The sequence below is a fragment of the Plecotus auritus genome, assembly GCF_963455305.1.
Source record: "Plecotus auritus genome assembly, chromosome: 3".
Classification (NCBI taxonomy): domain Eukaryota; kingdom Metazoa; phylum Chordata; class Mammalia; order Chiroptera; family Vespertilionidae; genus Plecotus; species Plecotus auritus.
In genome coordinates, this window is record NC_137772.1 from 191,751,895 (window position 1) to 191,771,813 (window position 19,919).

The 19,919-nt window shown below is 38.0% G+C and overlaps 1 protein-coding gene across 2 annotated transcripts in view; it reads left to right on the top strand.

The window, feature by feature from the left end:
• ITPR2 (inositol 1,4,5-trisphosphate receptor type 2) overlaps positions 1 to 19,919 on the top strand; it is a 456,678-nt gene that overhangs the window by 283,868 nt on the left and 152,891 nt on the right. The window contains exons 38-39 of one of the 2 annotated variants that reach the window (XM_080660463.1): positions 12,066 to 12,178; positions 15,599 to 15,782. In XM_080660463.1, coding sequence (XP_080516589.1) covers positions 12,066 to 12,178; positions 15,599 to 15,782 — 297 coding nt within the window. Of the gene's footprint in view, positions 1 to 12,065; positions 12,179 to 15,594; positions 15,783 to 19,919 lie in introns of both variants that reach the window. The other variant, XM_080660464.1, reaches the window with a different exon arrangement.

A 19,919-nucleotide genomic window follows, 5' to 3' on the forward strand; every position in this document is an offset into this window, starting at 1 on the left:
ATTAGAGATTTTGTTGCTAAGTCAGATCCTTGCGTGATGTACAGAGTCAAGGTGGTTTCTGTGTTTTTCAGTAAAAGATGAAAATTCTATTTCAATAGATATATTGTATCAAGGGAAGAACTTGGACGGGACTTTGGCATATTAGTGTATTCAGATTGAGTACTGGAATTGTTCAACCTTATTTTTAATTATTCTAGTAGTTTGCTGCCTTCTTTTAGCCATAGAACCATAGACAATAAGTTTGTACAATAAAAATATTTAGTATGCAAGTAACATTGAATATGTGTATCTCAAACATTTGCGAAGGTTATAAGACATGATGTACAACATATATCACAGTCCTTAATAGATGGCATTCAACACCAAATTTCATTGGTAAATACAGTGATCATTCCTTCAAAATCATTGATTTATACGTTCATTCAAAAATAATTATTGAGTATTAATGTGCCAGATTTTGAATGGGGTGTTGAAGTTCATGGTCAGCCAAAAAGGAAAAAAAGGCACAGTTTCTGTGTTCATGGTGTTTATTATTTAGTAGGGGAAATAGAAATCATCTAAAGATTGATGTGAATAAATATAAAACTAAACCACATGGTGTTATGAGAGGATTGAATGAGAACTGCCTTGGTAAGGTTAGAGAGGAAGACTGATGATGTGGTTGAGCTGAGCTCTAAAGGTTGATTAGGAGTTAACTAAGCAAAGCTGGGAGTCGGAGGCTCTGAAAACCTGGCTGGCAAATGGAATATCATCTGCTAGTGTCTTGAAGCTGAAGGGAGCATGATGAGACATTGTAAGTCTTATGTGCCAGGAGGAAGATGTAGATTGGTTCAGAGAACAATGATGACAATGGTTCAAGATTTGTAGGTATCAGGTAATGAATTCTCACCTAAGCCATGCTGTGGATTTGGGTCAGTGTTCAAAGAGAGGTGGAAAGCAGCAGAAACTGATATGTAGAAAGCAGTCATAATTATATTTAATATAAGTATTCTCTTTTAATGTAATATTGACTTTATCTGAAAAAATATTACATCATTATTTTCTAAAATATCTTTTTAATTGATTTTTGAGAGAGAGAGGAAGGGAGAGGGAGAAAGAGAGAGAGAAACATCAATGTGAAAGAGAAATATCGATTGACTGCCTCTCATATGCCCCCCTACTGGGAATCGAGCCCAAAACCCAGGCATGTGCCCTGACTGGGAATTGAACTGGTGACCTTTTGATGTATGGGATGACACTTACCCAACAGAGCCACCCCAACCAGGGCACAACGTCATTTTTAATTATGAAGTATAATAACATAAAGGAGACCCAGGAACTCCCCCAACCAACTGAAGAATGAGAACATCTTCTATCTTCCTATGTGCTCAGGCTGCCCCTCTCAGAGACAACTGACAGCTCGTATTTTCCATGCCACACTGCATGTCTTGTGGGACTTTTTTCTCTCTCTCAACTTTATATTTCTAAGATTCATCAAGTTTGTTGTGTGTAGCTCTGAGGCTCTAGTTCACTCATGTTCACCACTGTATAATATTGCATTCTGGGAATATACCACAATTTATTGGTCCATTTTTCTGTAAGTGGATATTTGAGTTGATTCGAGTTTTGTGTTTTCATTTTTTTGCTTATTGTTTGTTTTGATATTAATACTAACATGAATGTGTAGGACATGGTACTATGTGTCTCCTGGGGCACATGTTTTGGAATTGCTGGGTGAGAACATATGTTTTTCAGAGTTGGGTGTACATAAAAACCAATTTTCATTCTCACAATTGATCCACTACTCTCCAGCATTTGTTTTTTGTAAGACTTACTCTTTGCCAATCCATTGGGTTGATAAATGGTGTCTTATTATCGTCTTAATTTGTGTTTCCATAATCACTAATTAATACAGGTGAACATTTTTTCATGTTTCTTGGCCATCTGTGTTTCTTATATGACATGCTATTTTAGTTCCTTTGTCCACTTTTGTCCCAGATTACCTTTCTCACTGATTTGTTAATCATTCTTTATATATTCATATATTCTGAATTCTAGACCTCTGCTGTTTCACAACCCCCTGTGTACTTAATGGAGAATGAATTAGAAGGCATCAAGTGAATATGGGGAGAATGGTTAAGAAGCACAGTCTTTCCTAATGAACTGTTATTACATGAAAATGTTATAAATATATTTAGTATTTTTCTTATATTTCTTACATTGATTTAAATTGGCTCTGAAGAATTCTACTTTGTACATGTACTAGGGATGGTTGAAATCTAAGTGCGGGTAGGTATTATTTTTATGAAACCATGACATACTGATCAAGTTTGCTTCAAAGTAATGTACAAAATGAATGCTGTTTTTCATTCGCCATTTCTCAAAAAATTGTGGAAGGTTGGAGCGGGATATGTGTGTCAGCAGTTAAAAGCTCTGGCTGTCTTCCTGGCACTGGGCGTTGTAATATGCTATATATATTATCAATTGTGCAAGTCTTATTTTCTTTTAAGCACTAAAAAGTATTACAGTAACTGTTTATTTAGCATTTGTGTGGGCTAGGAACATAGAGCTTTTCATATGTAATTTCTAATCTTTAAAATAGCCTGGTGGCGTGGATATTATTATACACAGATGGGGAAACTGAGTCTCAGGGCAGTCAAGTAAAATTCTAGAGATCAAAAAACCAGTGGCAGAACTGAGATCCAAATCAATTGCATTGGTCTCTGAAACATTATGATTTCCACTAAGTATACAACTTTTTATTACTGGGAGCTTCCATAAACAGTATCTTTATATGTGAAATTGTGTGTAGATATTCTCATTTAATTCTCAAGACAAGACTTTCCTTTGAAGTTGTGCTTTGCAGACCTCCTCTTCATTCCATAGACCCCATTATGTATTTCTCTCCTATCTTAGGAACTTCTAAATATACTCTGAATTTATTACAATTTAGCTTCATACTTGTTTTGTTAAAGTGTTTTGATTGATAATTAGTGCAAGTGTTAATTTTCTTCCTTTCTTTTAAGGACAGTTTCTAATATTTTGGGGGAAATATTTTTCTCTCACTCTCTTCTCCCCCACCTCTGTCTCTCTTCCCCTCTCCTTCTTTCTGCCATGTTGTTTCCTGACAGCTCTTAGATTCCTGTGCTCTTCTCACTACCCTTTGGGTCAACATTCTCTTGATTGTAGATCAGTAGATACTAGCTTGGAATTCAAAGACTGCACTGGGGACATAAGAGACTCCACAGAGACAGGAAGGTGAATACAGGGCTGCAGAGGAACGCTGGTCTCACCTCTTCATGTATTGTTCCTTACCCCTTGTTACACCACTTTGCAAAATTGAACTTATGTATAAATCTTTACTGAGTTATGTGGAAATATAACAGTATCATAGCACTTGAGCATCTAAAGCAGCAAGCTAAATATGACTTTTCCCACCGCCCATTGTACTTCACATTGCCATTTAGATCAAGGTCGGTTCTCACATTTCTTCCCATTTCTTCCCAATCCTTCTTTATCCTCTTGTGTTCTCTGAGACCTCCCATAATCTGACTTTATTATTGAGCTATATTTCTCTTCATACCATCCCTCAGGAATACAAAGTTCTCCCAGAAGCTTTGAAATTACCACTTGAAATTCCAGTTTCCTAGCCTTCACTGTGAGTGCACATGTTTGCCTTGGCAGCATATTGATGCCATTTTTTTCACTAACAAATAGTACTCTAGTAGCGTCATATACTCTCTACGAAGGATTATGGGCTTAACTTCAGTGGCTGCGTGTAGTGCCATTTGAGTGTAATTTTATGAGGGAGTGATTTATGATGTGTGAGTCTAGTAGTTTTGCTTCGGTAGGGAAATGGTATCGAAAGCTTGCCGGTTCATCTCTTGCTTATTTAATCTTCTGTGAACTCTTTATGTTCTGGAGATCAGATGAAGACTGTTTACACCGAACACTAAACAATTATCAGCAGAAAAATCCATTCTCAAGTACTGTTGGTGAGGGGTTGTGTAAATTCTCAACCTCTGAGTTTAAGCAAGACCCTATATTGAATCGGTTGAAGTGTATGAGTCTGTGGAATGTGATGTCAGTCAGTATGCTTCCTGGAAATAAAATACTGAGAGTCTTTTATTATGCCCCAAAGAAAATAGTTTTCTTTCCTTCTTACTAGTTTTGGGGCACAGATGCATCTCCTAAAAAGCCCCTTCAGCAGCCCTGTTTGTAGAGGCTAGGATATTTGATAAGCCCGGAGCAATGACTGAAGTCACTTTTATCTCCAGCATCATCATCCAAAATGTAAATATTGCCCTAGTCGGAGTGGCTCAGTTGGTTGGGCGTCATCCTGTGCACGGAGAGGTTGATTCCTGGTTAAGGCACATGCAGGGGGTCTGCGGGAGGCTACCAATTGATGTTTCACTCTGACATCCATGTTTCTCTCTCTCTTGCTCTACCTTCCCCTCTAAAAATCAATAAAAAAATTTAAGTATAATTATTTACTGTTTAAATTCACAAATGGAATCAAATGGTCTGGTGAGAATTTTTTATTTTGAAAAACAGTGCCATATGTCTCATCTCCAATGTATTTGAACATTCTTTTAGCATATGCTGCACAATTGTTTTTCACAACCCCTTTCCTAGTTCCTGACACATAGCAGAAATGTAATATGTGTGTACAATGAATATTTTTTTAAAAAGAGAAGGAAAGAAGATGGAAGTAGATTGTCATTGTGGTGTATAAATAATTGCTTTGAAAATTTTCCAATCTTTTATTTATTTATTTATTTATTTATTTATTTATTTGTTTATTTAAATTCTATATTGTTTAACATATTACATAAGTCTTCTTTTTTTCCCATTGACCTCTCTCCCGCCACTCCCACCCCCCAGCACATGCCCTCACCCCCCTACTGTCTGTGTCCATTGGTTATGGTCATATGCATACATACAAGTTCTTTGGTTGACCTCTTCCCTCCCTACCCCGCTGCCTTCCCACTTAGGTTGGATGGGGGCTGTTTGATGCTTCGATGTCTTTGGCTCTATTTTTGTTCATCAGTTTGTGCTGTTCTTTATATTCCACAAATGAGTGAGATCATGTGATATTTATCTTTTTCCAACTGGTTTATTTCGCTTAGCATAATGCTCTCCAGGTCCATCCATGCTGTTGCAAATGGTAAGAGTTCCTTCTTTTTTACAGCAGCATAATATTCCATTGTGTAGATGTACCACAGTTTTTTAATCCACTCATCTGCTGATGGGCACTTAGACTATTTTCAAATCTTAGCTATTGTAAATTGTGCTGCTATGAATATAGGGGTAAATATATATCCTTTCTGATTGGTGTTTCTGATTTCTTGGGATATATTTCTAGAAGTGAGATTACTGGGTCAAATGGGAATTCCATTTTTAATTTTTTGAGGAAACATCATACTGTTTTCCACAATGGCTGCACCAGTCTGCATTCCCACCAGCAGTGTATGAGGGTTCCTTTTTCTCCGCATCCTTGCCAGCACTTGTCATTTGTTGATTTGTTGATGATAGCCATTCTGACAGGTATGAGATGGTACCTCATTGTTGTTTTGATTTGCATCTCTCTGATGATTAGTGACTTTGAACATGTTTTCATATGTCTCTTGGCCTTCTGTATGTCCTCTTTTGAAAAGTGTCTAGGTCCTTTGCCCATTTTTTTGATTGGATTGTTTATCTTCCTTTTGTTAAGTTGTATGAATTCCCTGTAAATTTTGGAGATTAAACCCTTATCGGAGATAACATTAGTATGTTCTCCCATGCAGTGGGCTTTCTTGTTGTTTTGTTGATGGTTTCTTTTGCTATGCACAAGCTTTTTATTTTGATGTAGTCCCATTTGTTTATTTTCTCCTTAGTTTCCATTGTCCTAGGAGCTGTATCGGTAAAGATATTGCTATGACATATGTCTGATATTTTGCTGCCTATGGATTCTTCTAAGATTTTTATGGTTTCCTATCTTATGTTTAAGTCCTTTATCCATTTTGTGTTTATTGTTGTGTATGGTGTAAGTTGGTGATCTAGTTTCATTTTATTTTTGTATGTATCTGTCCAATTTTTCCAACACCATTTATTGAAGAGACTGTCTTGACTTCATTGTATGGTTTGGCCTCCTTTGTTAAATATTAATTGAGCATAATGGCTTGGGTTGATTTCTAGATTCTCTGTTCTATTCCATTGATCTATATGTCTGTTCTTGTGCCAGTACCAGGCTGTTTTGAGAACAGTGGCTTTGTAATACAGCTTGAAATCTGGTATTGTGATCCCTCCAACTTTGTTCTTCTTCTCAGGATTGCTACAGCTATTTGGGGTCTTTTTTATTCAATGTGAATTCTTGGAGAGTTTGTTCTAGGTCTGTGAAATATGCCGTTGGTATTTTAATGGGGATTGCATTCAATCTATAGATTGCTTTGGGTAGTATGGTCATTTTAATGATGTTGATTCTACCAATCCATGAACACAGTATATTCTTCCATTAGTTTATGTCCTCCTCTATCTCTTTTTTCAATGTCCTGTAGTTTTCTGAGTACAGTTCTTTTACCGTCTTAGTTAAGTTTATTCCTAGGTATCTTAAATTTTCTGTTGCAGTGGTAAATGGGATTTCTTTTTTTATTTCATAAACTTTTTTTTTTTTTACTAGAATTGTTGGGACATCCATATATTTTTCAAGATTATGATGATTGTGTCATTGTGTTGATGGAAAGCATCTTGTGAATATGTATAATAATTATTCCTACTGAAGTTTGTGTTTCTCACATTATGAAAACTGGGGAAAAGTACCAGGGGAAGATGTTGGCCTATACTCCTTGGAATCAGTGACCAAGAAATTCAAACCATTAGACAGCTACATTATAGGGAGATTAGTCACCTTTTCCCAGAGGAGTTCCTTGACGATGTAGTTGATTATAATGATGGGCCTAATGCAATTCCATTAGGATACAGCTGTTATAATGATTTATTCTAAATTAAAAATGTAGCTTTTTACCCCTGGGAATTCAAATGAGGAAAAATATCTAATCAGACATGCTGTCTTTAAATGAAAAGGCTAAGGAAACACCAATTAGGATAATAGTATCAAGTTTAATGTTAAAAGACTATCTGAGGTCTACAGGCACATGCAATCGCCCCCCTTGAAGGTGTTGTCCAAGCTTATTCGTAGCTATTCTTTGGTCTTTGAGGGGAAACCCTAAGTTAAGCATCTTTAATTTGTAATTTTTATTACCTTTTGAATTTTTCAGTTGAGGACTCGGTTTTCTAGAATTCTGGTTGTGGTGTCATATTTTGATGATGACTTGATGCTATTGTCCACAATGGAAAAAATATTACATTAGTGTATAAGTTTCCCAGGGGAAAAGTAGCAGATTAGTTCACATTGCTGAAATATTCACTCCCAATGCTGTTACCCCTATTAAGGCAAACGGTGTTGTGCTCTCTCAAGAATCAAAGAAAATCTTCCATCCTTTCTAACACTAATAAATTTTTGTTATCTTTTCTATCCACCAAAGACACTAATTTCTAAGCTTCTTAATTTTTGATCCACTGGAGTTGGTGCAACAGGAAGTGGTCAGGATAAAAGCTATCCTCCCAGATATTCACAAACTGTCAGCATTACTTCTCTGGCCACAGAAGATGTCTTTTTATGGAGATGTTTTGTTGTAATTTCAGAAGGTGATTGTTAGTTATCTTGGCTCCGTTAAACTTAGCACATCTGGGATGTGTTCACATGAAGACATTGGCTAAAAGCTGTGTCTTGTGGCCTGGAATTGACTCTGATATGGAAAACATTGGAAAGGACTTTTTTTCTTCTTATTCTTCTTTTTTTTTTCTACTTGGTCTAATCCAACAAAGACACCTTCGCTGGGAAGCCCAGTCAGGAATTCACTTTGGAATTGAAGAGCGAGTACAGAAGTCAAACTTCTCAATTGTTGTAGAATTCTTTTCAAAATGGCTTCATATGCTTTGAGTTCTTCCCCAAATTTCTGCCATGGCAATTACCAGTATAGCTCTGAGACAATAATTTACAACCCTGGCACCGGAATTTCTGACAGTGGTCCTCCAATCACTTGATTTGAGTGTGACGAATTTGTGGAAAGGACTTGCATCTGTGTTCTCAGCACTGTAACCCATCACAGAGAGTGGAGGCCATGAAGAAGGTCCAGGACAAGTTGGAACACAGTGTTTGCCTCTCATCCCTCAAGTCAGAACTTGATATTTGCCAACAGAAATCAGTTCTGCTAAACTTGTGATGTAGCAGTATCTAAAGGTTTCTAGTCTTAAAGGAGGGTGATTAAGACACACAGAACATAATCTTGTTCTATCAGAACCTATTCTTTGTTCATTTTCAGCACCAGTTATGGAGTTTGAACCAAGGTAGAATTTCTTCCTCTTTAGTTGAAATTGTAAGGAACATTTTATATAGTGAAGTGTACGCATATTAGCTCATGAGTACATACTTCCAAGGACTGATTAATAGTGGACAAATTAGGATTTTGGGGAGTTTCATTATTTATTATTTTTTCCCATTTTCCTAGTATACTATAATTTATTTTACTTTTGTGGGAAGGTTTGGTATAAAGTGAGAAAGTGTGTACAAAAGCACTTTGTGAATTGTAAATGATTTCATGATCTGGATAATAATATGAACAACAATAATGTCAACTTTATATAACTTATAAAGCACTTATTGTGTGCCAGGGACTGTTTTATATACTTTACATATTTTCACCTATTTGATCATGACAGGAAACCAAGGAGGGTAAGTTTTATGAGTATTCCATTTGACAATTCTGGGACTGAAACACAGAGTGGTAAAGTAACTTGCTTAAGATCCTCCCGTTAGTATGTGGTGTAGAGGGATTGGAACCCAGGCAGTGTGGCTCCAGAGTTAAGAACCCAGATATGGGGAATCCCTTACCCTTTCTATGACATTGCCATAGCATACAGTTAGAAAATATGTGCTTCTAACTAGGCTGGGATTGGATGAGAAGAGTGTTGCTCATTTGATTTTGATGTGATTGAATCTGATAAGTACCTGTGATTTTACTTTATGTGCCCGAAGAGAATGTAGCAATAATGATAAGTAGCGTGTTTTTCAAAAATTTGATGTTGCACAGTTCCACTCTGTGGTTGGTTTTAAACACTTTATTCTTCTAGCAATATAAAAGGCATTTTTTAAAGCAAAGGGTAAATTGCGGTTTTCTATTTCTCCATTTTTAAAGAAAATAAACTATTTCTTGTTTATCTCTTGGTTGGGTTCATGGTGAGAAGTGGTTAAAGTCTCTCTTAGAGAATCAACAGGGAGCTATTTCACAAGGACCCCAGCCTCTGGCTTCTATTCACAGCAGGTTCTCTTCTAGACAGTGACACTGACTTGTGCAATTTCAAGGAAATCAGGCCTGGGCAGCTGGGCCAAGTGTATCTTACAGGCTTAGGGCGATAAGCAATACATTGGTCTGTAGAGGTGAGAACCATGATTAGTGCAACAAACTGAGATACCCTTTAAAGAAATTTAGTTCTTCCGTTCATTTTTCTCCACAACTTACAACTTCAATCCCATAGTTTATGGGTCTAAAACTCTCTTATAGCATCTCTTTCTAATGTGACGAAATACATAGTAAAAGCTCATTTGACTCCAAAGAAATGTTTTGTTTTGTTTTTCCTCCCCTTTTGGAAGGTCATTCTTTAGCCAGATGAAAGTAATTCAACTCATAAGACTTTCCCTTAAAAGAAAAAAGGAAACACTTTTCATTTCTTGTCTTCTCCAGGCACCCCACTTAGGTTTTGTAAGGGATAGTAGAGTTGTATTCATGGGTGGAATCAGCTGTTACATCTCACTATTTCTTTCAAGACCAGTCATCACCTTTACTCACTACACTCCTATATAGAACCGTCTTAAAGGAAGTAAACATGAAATAGGAAGCCATCACAAATGTTTGTGTTCTAAGAACTTAAGTACTAATAAATAAAAGTTGCTATAAAGATAAACAGCTCAAGACACTTTGAGTGTCTATTAAAATTCACTGTGACATTTGGGATGGATGTGTTGCACACTGGCTGTGCACAGGATGGCTTTCCTCTGGTGATCACATGGGTTAATGGGAGGTGTACATGTAAAGCCTCTTCAGAGTCCACTGTTTCCTCTTCTGTGCTTCCACAAGGCCTCACATGCATCTCTATTATGGAACTGACCTTATTGTAAACTTCTGGCATTTATATATCTTACTCACTTACAGTAGTTCCCGAAACACAGTAGGTACCTAATGAATATTTGTAGAATGAAGAGGGAAGGTAGGACATGTCCATCAGTAAGATAGAGGAGCTTTTTAGGCAAAGAGTAAGAGGTGAACAAAGAGAAAGACTTAGAAAACTGTGGTGAGAAATCATCACATTGTTCACTTCGGTTAAAATATAATGTGTGAAGGTGCTATTGGAAGCTACAGTTGAAAAGATAGAATAGGTAGGATTTCACAAACCATTGACAAGTTGGGGGAGGGTTAGTATTAGTAAATGATCCCGTAAGTTTGCAGCCTGAATGACCAGAATTATTATGATCTCCTTAATGTAAATGGAAATTGAAAGAAGAACAAGTTTAGAAAGAAGGACTAGTCTGTAGTGAAAAATTGAGTTCAAGGTGTCAGCAGAACCTCCAGATGTTCTAAGGAATTCTAAGTGGAAACAGGATGAGAAGCTTACAAGAGCACGGTCAAGGCTGGAGGAAGCACATTTGGCAGTTAGACCTACAGAAGTGATTGTGCAACTGAGGATCAGACGAAATTGCCGACAGGGGAGAGGGAAGTTGAGGAGAGGAGGACAACATGAGGACTGAGGACAAAATCTTAAGGGCTTGAGAAAGAAGGATAAGCAAAGCATGAAAGGGAAGGAACAATGATAGCCACTTGCCACAGCATACAAGGGAGGCTTAGTTGGAAAGGGGGCGTGCAGCAAAGTGTAGGGAAATAGCCTAGATTTGCAGTCAAGAACTGAGTTCAGGTCTTGCTCTCAAACTGTTAGCTGCATGAGGTGCAGCTAATTACATAGACTCTTGGGCCATAGTTTCCATATCTGCATGATGGGAATAGTAACTCAGTAATTGATGTGATCATTTAAATAGTTTAAACAGTTTTCTTTAAAAAATACTTTTTAAATTACTCTTCTCTATTAAAATAATAATAGACAGCCCTAACCTGTTTGGATCAGTGGATGGAGCGTCGGCCTGCGGACTGAAAGGTCCCAGGTTCGATTCCGGTCAAGGGCAAGTACCTTGGTTGCGGGCACATCCCCAGTGGGAGATGTGCAGGAGGCAGCTGATCGATGTTTCTTTCTCATCGATGTTTCTAACTCTCTATCCCTCTCCCTTTCTCTCTGTAAAAAATCAATAAAATATTTTAAAAAAATAATAATAATAGACAACATAGTGGAAGATTTGGAGTTATCTGTATTGCTTAAGTGCATGCAAGTGACTATATCACGAAATATATTGTTTTACAAATGTCTTGTAACCAGTACAAAATTGAAGACTTAGGAATTTTTAAGTTGAATGTTTTATAAAGGAATACACTGTGTTTTTTACCCATTGTCTTTTGGATAAAGCTCTGGGAGATTAGATATAATTTACTATCTTACTAAGCTTAATTTTTCAAGCACTTGTTATATACCTGGCACATTGCTAGCGCATTTTACTAAGCTAATCTAATTAAGGTTTTGCTTTCCAATTCTTAGGGTGTTTATTTATCTATTTCTCTTCAGGTGCCACTAATATTCTTACCAACACTGGGACCCTAAGCTTTTGAAGCCCCCCAAATTTATAGCACTTGTGATTTTTTTAGTACAGTCTATTGAAAAATACTGTAATTTAGTCTTTATTTCTGTGAGAAGCAAAATTATTATTTTATTGGGAAATATTTGCAAAATTTTGCCTTCAAAAATCTTATGCAGTATAAAATTAATTTTTTTCACATCTCAACATCATTGATGGAAATGCATTTAAGTTGCACTTTAATGTTCTGATATTTTTCTCTTTTATTAGAAAAAGAAACAATAACCAACACTTTCTTCTTCTTTTTTTTTAGGGTAACACATTAAGGAAAATACTGCTGAATCGATACTTTAAAGGTGATTATGGAGTTGGTATAAATGGACACCTTTCCGGAACCTACGGCAAATCTGCACCAGGGGGAGGCAAGTCTTACCATTTTTTCTTCATTTAAAAATTCTCATATAATCTTCAGCTACTACTCTCATATTTCACTTAAAATAGCACAAATATAAAAATTTCATTTATAAAGCTCTATTATCAGCCATTTAAAAAAAGGAGGAAATCCTGCTATTTGCAACAACATGGATGGACCTTGAGGGCATTATGCTAAATGAAATGTCAGTCAGAGAAACACAAATACTGTGCGATCTCACTATGTCTAATCTAAAAAACAAAACCCATAGAAACAGGTGAGATTTGTGGTTGCCAGAGGTGCCTATAGGGGAATTAAATAAAGTGTTCAAAAGGTACAAACTTTCAGGAGAAACCAAGATGGCGGCATAGGTAAGCACCTAAACTGCTGCCTCACACAACAATTTCAAAACTACAACTAAAAGACACAATGGACACCATCCAGAACCACAGGAAGGCTGGCTGAGTGGAAATCCTACAACTAGAAGGAAAGAGAAAAGCTCACAGAGAATTGGAGGTACGGCAAAGGGGCTTTGTGCGCGCAGAGAGGAAGGGCGGCTGAGAGCCTGGCTGACTTTCTCTGGCGGAAGGGGGAAGGAAACCCCCGACCGCACTGAACCCCAGTTCTGACTGCACTGAACCCCAGTTCCGGGCGAGCCCGTGGGGACCCACGCTCTTACGGGGGGAGTCTGGACTCTCGGGCGGAGACTCGTGAGCCGGGGAAGGCAGAGGTCTGAAGGCGCGTGTGTGCCAGTGCGCACAAAGGCTGCGGAGGTTGCCACAGGCTTTCCCAGTGGAAGGGAGTTGGAGGCTCCTGACTGCACTGAGCCCCAGTTCTGACTGCACTAAACCCCAGTTCCAGGCGAGCCCCTGGGGACCCACGCTCTTGTGGGGGGAGTCTGGACTCTCGGGCAGAGACTCGGGAGCCGGGGAAGGCAGAGGTCTGAAGGCATGCGCGTGCGCACAAGGGCAAGGCTGATGGGAAGCCAAGACTGTCTGATCCACCCTGAGACTCCACCCCATCCAAGCTGAGCACAGAGGCTATTGCAATTTGGCAAGTCTAATCCTATAAGGCTGTCTCCAGCACCGAACTTCTCCCAGCGCAGACACAGCTGATCCTTACAGCCAACTGGCCTGGAGGTCAATTCTTCCCAGTGATACCAACAACAATCAAGACTTAGTTACAACAAGGCTATACACACAGTCCACAAAGGGGTGCACCAAGAGTGTCCACCTCAGGTTAACTGGGGAGGCCATCCCACTGGGCCATATAGGAAACCTAGCACACAAATCTACCCTACCAACTCAGGGAAGCAATGAAAATGCAGCGTCAAAGAAACAGATCACAAATGAAAGAAATGGAGGAAAACAAACGACTGGATATAGAATTCAAAACCACGGTTATAAGGCTTTTCAAGAATATCCTAGAAAAGGCTGATAAATATAACGAGACCCTCGAAGATATGAAAAAGGACCAACTAGAAATTAAACATACACTGACTGAAATAAAAAATATTATACAGAGACCCAAAAACAGACTAGAGGAACACAAGAATCAAGTCAAAGAATTGAAATACAAAGAAGCAAAAAACACTCAACCGAAAAAGCAAAAAGCAAAAAAAAAAATCCAAAAAGTTGAAGATAGTGTAAGAAGACTCTGGGACAACTTCAAGCGTACCAACATCAGAATTATGGGGGTGCCAGAAGAAGAGAGAGAGCAAGATACTGAAAACCTATTTGAAGAAATAATGACCGAAAACTTCCCCCACCTGGTGAAAGAAATAGACTTACAAGTCCAGGAAGCGCACAGAACCCCAAACAAAAGGAATCCAAAGAGGACCACACCAAGACACATCATAATTAAAATGCCAAGGGCAAAAGACAAAGAGAGAATATTAAAAGCAGCAAGAGAAAAACAGTTAGTTACCTACAAGGGAGCACCCATACGACTGTCAGCTGATTTCTCAACAGAAACTATGCAGGCCAGACGGGAGTGGCAAGAAATTTTCAATGTGACGAATAGCAAGAACCTACAACCAAGATTACTCTACCCAGCAAAGCTATCATTCAGAATTGAAGGGCAGATAAAGAGCTTCACAGATAAGAAAAAGCTAAAGGAGTTCATCACCACCAAACCAGTATTATATGAAATGCTGAAAGGTATTTTTAAAGAAGAGGAAGAAGAAAAAAGTAAAGAGAAAAATTATGAACAACAAATACATATCTATCAACAAGTGAACCTAAAAATCAAGTGAATTAAAAACCTGAGGAACAGAATTACCTGGTGAATATGATAGAATCAGGGGCATAGAAAGGAAGTGGACTGATAATTCTCAGGGGGAAAGGGGTATGGGGGGTTCAGGAAGAGACTGGACAAAAATCATACACCTATGGATGCGGACAGTGGGGTGGAGGTAAGGGCAGAAGGTGGGGTGGGAACCGGGTGGAGGGGAGCTATGGGGGGAAAAAGGAGAAACAATTGTAATAATCTGAATAAAGATTTATTAAAAAAAAAAAAAGTACAAACTTTCAATTAAAAAAATAAATCCGCCGAAACCGGTTTGGCTCAGTGGATAGAGCGTCGGCCTGCGGACTGAAAGGTCCCAGGTTCGATTCCGGTCAAGGGCACGTACCTTGGTTGCGGGCACATCCCCAGTAGGAGGTGTGCAGGAGGCAGCTGATCGATGTTTCTCTCTCATCGATGTTTCTGGCTCTCTATCCCTCTCCCTTCCTCTCTGTAAAATATCAATAAAATATATTTAAAAAATAAAAATAAAAAAAAATAAATCCTGGGGATGCAATACACAACACAATGGCTATACATACTTAACAATGCTATATTGTATATTTGAAAATTGCTAAGAGAGTAGACTCTAAAAGTTTTCTTCACAAGGAAAAAATTTTAATTATGTGAAGTGGTGAAAGTTAACTAATATTTTTATGGTCATCACTTTGCAATAATACATACAGTATATCAAATTGTTATGTTGTGTACCTTAAGCTTATGTTCTATGTCCATTATATCTAAATAAAACTAAAAAAAAATAAATGAAAAGCACTATTAAGAACCATTCTGCCATTTTAGGTTCATAAAATGATGGATTTGAACATTAGTATTAATTTTGTCTTTTAACTTTGGAAATCAAACTAAGTTATAATTTATTATATGTAAATTAAACATAAAAATAAAGCTAGTTTTCTTTTTCAAAAGTATTTTTAGTAGGAAGAATAATTTACAGATGGTATACATTTCATAAAAAGTTATGTTTTTATATACTTTTGATTTTTAAAAATCCAAAGCTTATATTATATTCAACTTTGTAAGCAATGAGTACCAATTTTAAATATTTGTAAGGTCTAAGAATTTCAAAACCTTAGATGTTAATAATGTCTGTAATTAAGGTTTACTTATTTTTATCTCCTAATCACAGGAAGCTTTTCTGGGCAGGACTCAGATAAGATGGGGATATCAATGTCAGATATTCAGTGTCTACTGGACAAAGAAGGTGCATCTGAACTTGTCATTGATGTTATAGTGAACACCAAAAATGACAGAATTTTTTCCGAAGGCATTTTACTTGGCATTGCCTTGCTCGAAGGAGGAAATACACAAACTCAGGTACCTGCTCATCATGATGAGATTTACATCTGTTATTTGTGTTTCTTATTGATTTGTCATAGAAACCAAGCGAAAGCAATGCGTTTTCTTTTAGCCTCTCATGACTACACACATATATAAACCAGTCTTGTATCCCATTTTCCTTATAAATGTATTTGATTTGCTATAGAAACATGGAGCTTTGTAAATTATTCAGCGAAGCAGAACATTCCCTAGAAGTATCCTCCCTAACATTATAACAGAAATTCTGATTTGCTTAGAGAAATTTTAGGCTGACACCCAGCAGATAAAGGTAACATTTGACTCATCTAAGAAGAAAATGTTGAGATAATAAGCATAAACTCCTCCCACAGTATTTGGCATTATACTCAATAACATTCACCACCCATCTCAATACGTCCCTTCCTTATACAATGTTAGAAGTTTAGGGCAGTAACATACTGTTGCCCCTAATCTCCAGTGCTCAGTACCCTGACGCAGCTAAGTGGGTGAATTTTTCACTAGCAGGGCGAGAACCATTTCATTTGTTCATTCAGCTCAGGGCAGGGTGATTTGAAAGTCATCATTCATCAATTTGGTGCTCTACTGCAGCAAACAATATGTTCACCTGTGTGTGAGGCTCAGACTGCTATTCCGAAGGGACCATTTTCACTTTGAAATTCCTGCCAAGTTTCCCTGGGCTCCCCAGCCCCCCTCCCCTCCCCACCACCACCCACGCAAAGGCAGAGCAGAGCATGCTAGTGAGCCTGAGAACTGGGAAGTGCTCATAGGGAAGGCACCTCCTCCTAGTCCTGCCACTCACTACCTGCTCTTTCTAGGTTTGCCTTTGTCAGAGAAGGAAACTATGCTCACACCTAATTGGAAATTCCAGAATTCATTGTCCCTATTTATGGCAAGTAGAAGTTACATCTAATTAAGAACTAGGATATTGTCCTTTATTTAGCAATCAAATACAAGGAACAATAGGAATTTTATGATATGGCATAGCCATTAAAGGGGGGCTTTAGGGATAAGGGCCTCATGAACAGCAAACAGCACGATGACCAAAACACAACTTTAAAACACTGATACTTCTTAGTTAGAAAACAAGTCTAGTAAATTATGGATCCTTAAAGGTTGAGACCACATGCTTTGAATACCTGGTGTCTGGCATCATGTCTGGCCTAATCTAGGGGTTAATAAATGGATAGGAGTGATGGCTCTATGAATGAATGGGTCTTCACAAAGTTTTTCCTATCTGGCTAGGAACTTTGGCAATCACTCCTTTATCTGGGATCCCTTAGCACTTATTTATTTAATACTCACTTGGTACTTTTTTCCAGTACAAATTCTTCTGAGGGAAGTTAGTGGTGTGAAAGGGGTGGGGGTGGCAGGATTTAAGTGGTTTTCTTGACCATTGTCTTTCTTTTACAACCAGATATTCAGTTTGGATTTTCTAGAGAAATTTGTCTAGGCCAGTGGTCGGCAAACTCATTAGTCCACAGAGCCAAATGTCAACAGGACAAGGATTGACATTTCTTTGGAGAGCCACATTTTTAAACTTAAACTTCTTCTAACACTACTTCTTCAAAATAGACTCACCCAGGCCGTGGTATTTTGTGGAAGAGCCACACTCAAGGGGCCAAAGAGCCGCCTGTGGCTCGCGAGCCACGGTTTGCCGACCACGGATCTAGGAAACTCTGTGTTAGATGTCGATTATCCGGAGAATAGAAGGGAAAGATTTTGGGGACATCTTTAGGTAGAAGCAATCCTTGGAATTATGATACTTTCTCGATTCCTGCTTCTGGGCCACTGAGGGTTATTAGATGGGATTATCTTACTTTGTTGTTATTTGTATGACATCTTGCCTCTCCAATTCAATTTCATCTTTCTTAAAGTAGGGGATCATGTTCTAGTGCTTTATATCCATCAACAAATATTTGTTAATGAAACAACATTAAATTATTTTGTATGTGAAAACCTACTAAGATGGGTTATGACAGTTTCATTTACCAGCTTTACCCTATTCGGTATTCTCATGTATCCACACTATTGTACAACCCAGAAGTCAGCTGAGTGTTTCTGGCTCGAAGAGGTCTAGTTGAGGTCAACTGGAATCCTAATCCCAGTCTAAAACTCATGACTCTCCCAGACTTCTGCTAGTGTCTATGTGGGGTTGCACATTTTCACAGATGTCTTAGCAACTAATGTCTTGCTTTCTTAGTTCATGGGTTCTCTTAATACCTCTATACCTGTGGTACTGAGATAGGACTCCAATTCCTCTCCTAGCTACATAAGTCAATTTATATGTGTAATATACTTTATTAAAGATTGTTTGAGGGGGAGGGTAGATAATACCTCCTAAATATCAGGCACTGTTCTTACTGCTTTACATGTATTAACTTGGTTAATCCTTACAACAACCTATTAGGTAACTTTTATATTATCTCATTTTACCAAAGAAGAATCTGAGATAAGTGGTTTAAGTCCCTTATCCAGGATCACATGGCTAGTTAGAAATAGAGTCAGGATTCAAACCCATGCAGTCTGGCTCCAGAGTCTATGTTCTTAACCACTATAAACATCTCTTTTCTATTAAGTTGTTTTGTTGTTGTTGTTGTTGTTTTTTAATCCTCACCCTAGGATATTTTTCCATTGAGTTTTAGAGAGAGAGGAAAAGAGAGGGAAAGATAGAGAGAAAAATCGATGTGAGAGAAACACATCGATTGGTTGCCTCCTGCATGAGCCTTAACCAGGGCTGGGGCCGGGGAGGAGCCTGCAACTAAGGTACGTGCCCTTGATGGGAATTAAACCCGGGACCCTTTGGTCTGCAGGCCAACGCTCTATCCACTGAGCCAAACTGGCTAGGGCAACATTTCCTTTCTAATATAACCTTTTACCGCTTCACTGTTGGGAAATTTCTCTGACTGATTCACCCTATATCATGCCCTAGTCTTACTTTATCTCTCCAGTTCCTCACTTCGTTTCCCTTCTCTGCCCTCGTACATCTAGCCTCCCCCCTCCTTCTTGGGGGAAAGTACTTTCTCTGTCACACATCTGTTTATCCATCACCCTTCGCTCCTGAAAAATACCTTAGAATTTCCCTATACTCTATGCAGCTTATGGAGGCAGTTTCCTAGTCAAAACCATATATTTAGTAAGAAAAATACTTATGCTACATGTTGAGATTATATACACATATATAAAGCACACTTATTATCTTTGTTAAAATCATAATGTTCAGATTTGTAGAGCCCTGGTTTAAAAAAGGGGTGTGGTCTGTGTAAATAATTGGCAGTTGTGAGCTTAAGAAGTTACTTAATAAATTTACTGATTTAGAATTAGGGAATCTAGATTTAAATCCTTGCTCCACCGCTTACCAGTTACATAATATTTGGGCAATTCACTTGTCTTTACTAAGCATCATTTTTTTAAATCTATAAAGTGGAAATAAGAACACTGTCTATTCATCACATGGTTGAAAGTATCAAAGAGATAATATATGTCAAGGAACTATATAAATGATAGAACTTTGTTTTAATAAAGCCATGAAGTTCCTACAACTTCCTCATTAATACATTACATTCCCCTTCAACCTCTAACTCCGTTATATTGAAAATATTAGGGTTTAAGCACCAGCTTAATTTGTGGGACTGTAGGTCTGTGAATGCTACATTTATCCTTTGAATTAGCTGCAGAACCAGCTCATCTGTTTCACTCTAGTTGCTATGGTTACTGTGGATGTTTGGCCTGTTTTTCTTGAGAGGTTGTTAGCCTTCTGCTTAGGAGCTTCCCCTTGTAGATATGAAGCCAACTTCTAAAGCCCCATACGCCATTCGGTGAATATACATTGTCATTATCGATAATTGGAGGACAAGCAACGGTGTCAAGACCTGATGTCATTAGAGTCTCACCTATGTTTCATGGTTCCAGGCGTTCCTGCAGGAAAGCATATCTGCAGAGCCAAACTCCCCCAAATTGGCTGTTTAGATTAGTTGGATTATGCTCAACTCTACTTGATCTGGAAATCGTTGCTTTTTCATAAGTTTTCTTCACACTCTCTCTCAGCGAGGTTATATAACTCTAAATCATCACAATTACTGGGGCTATTGTCTTTCTTAATTTTTTACTTTATTTCTCTTGTTTGTGTTGTGGCTA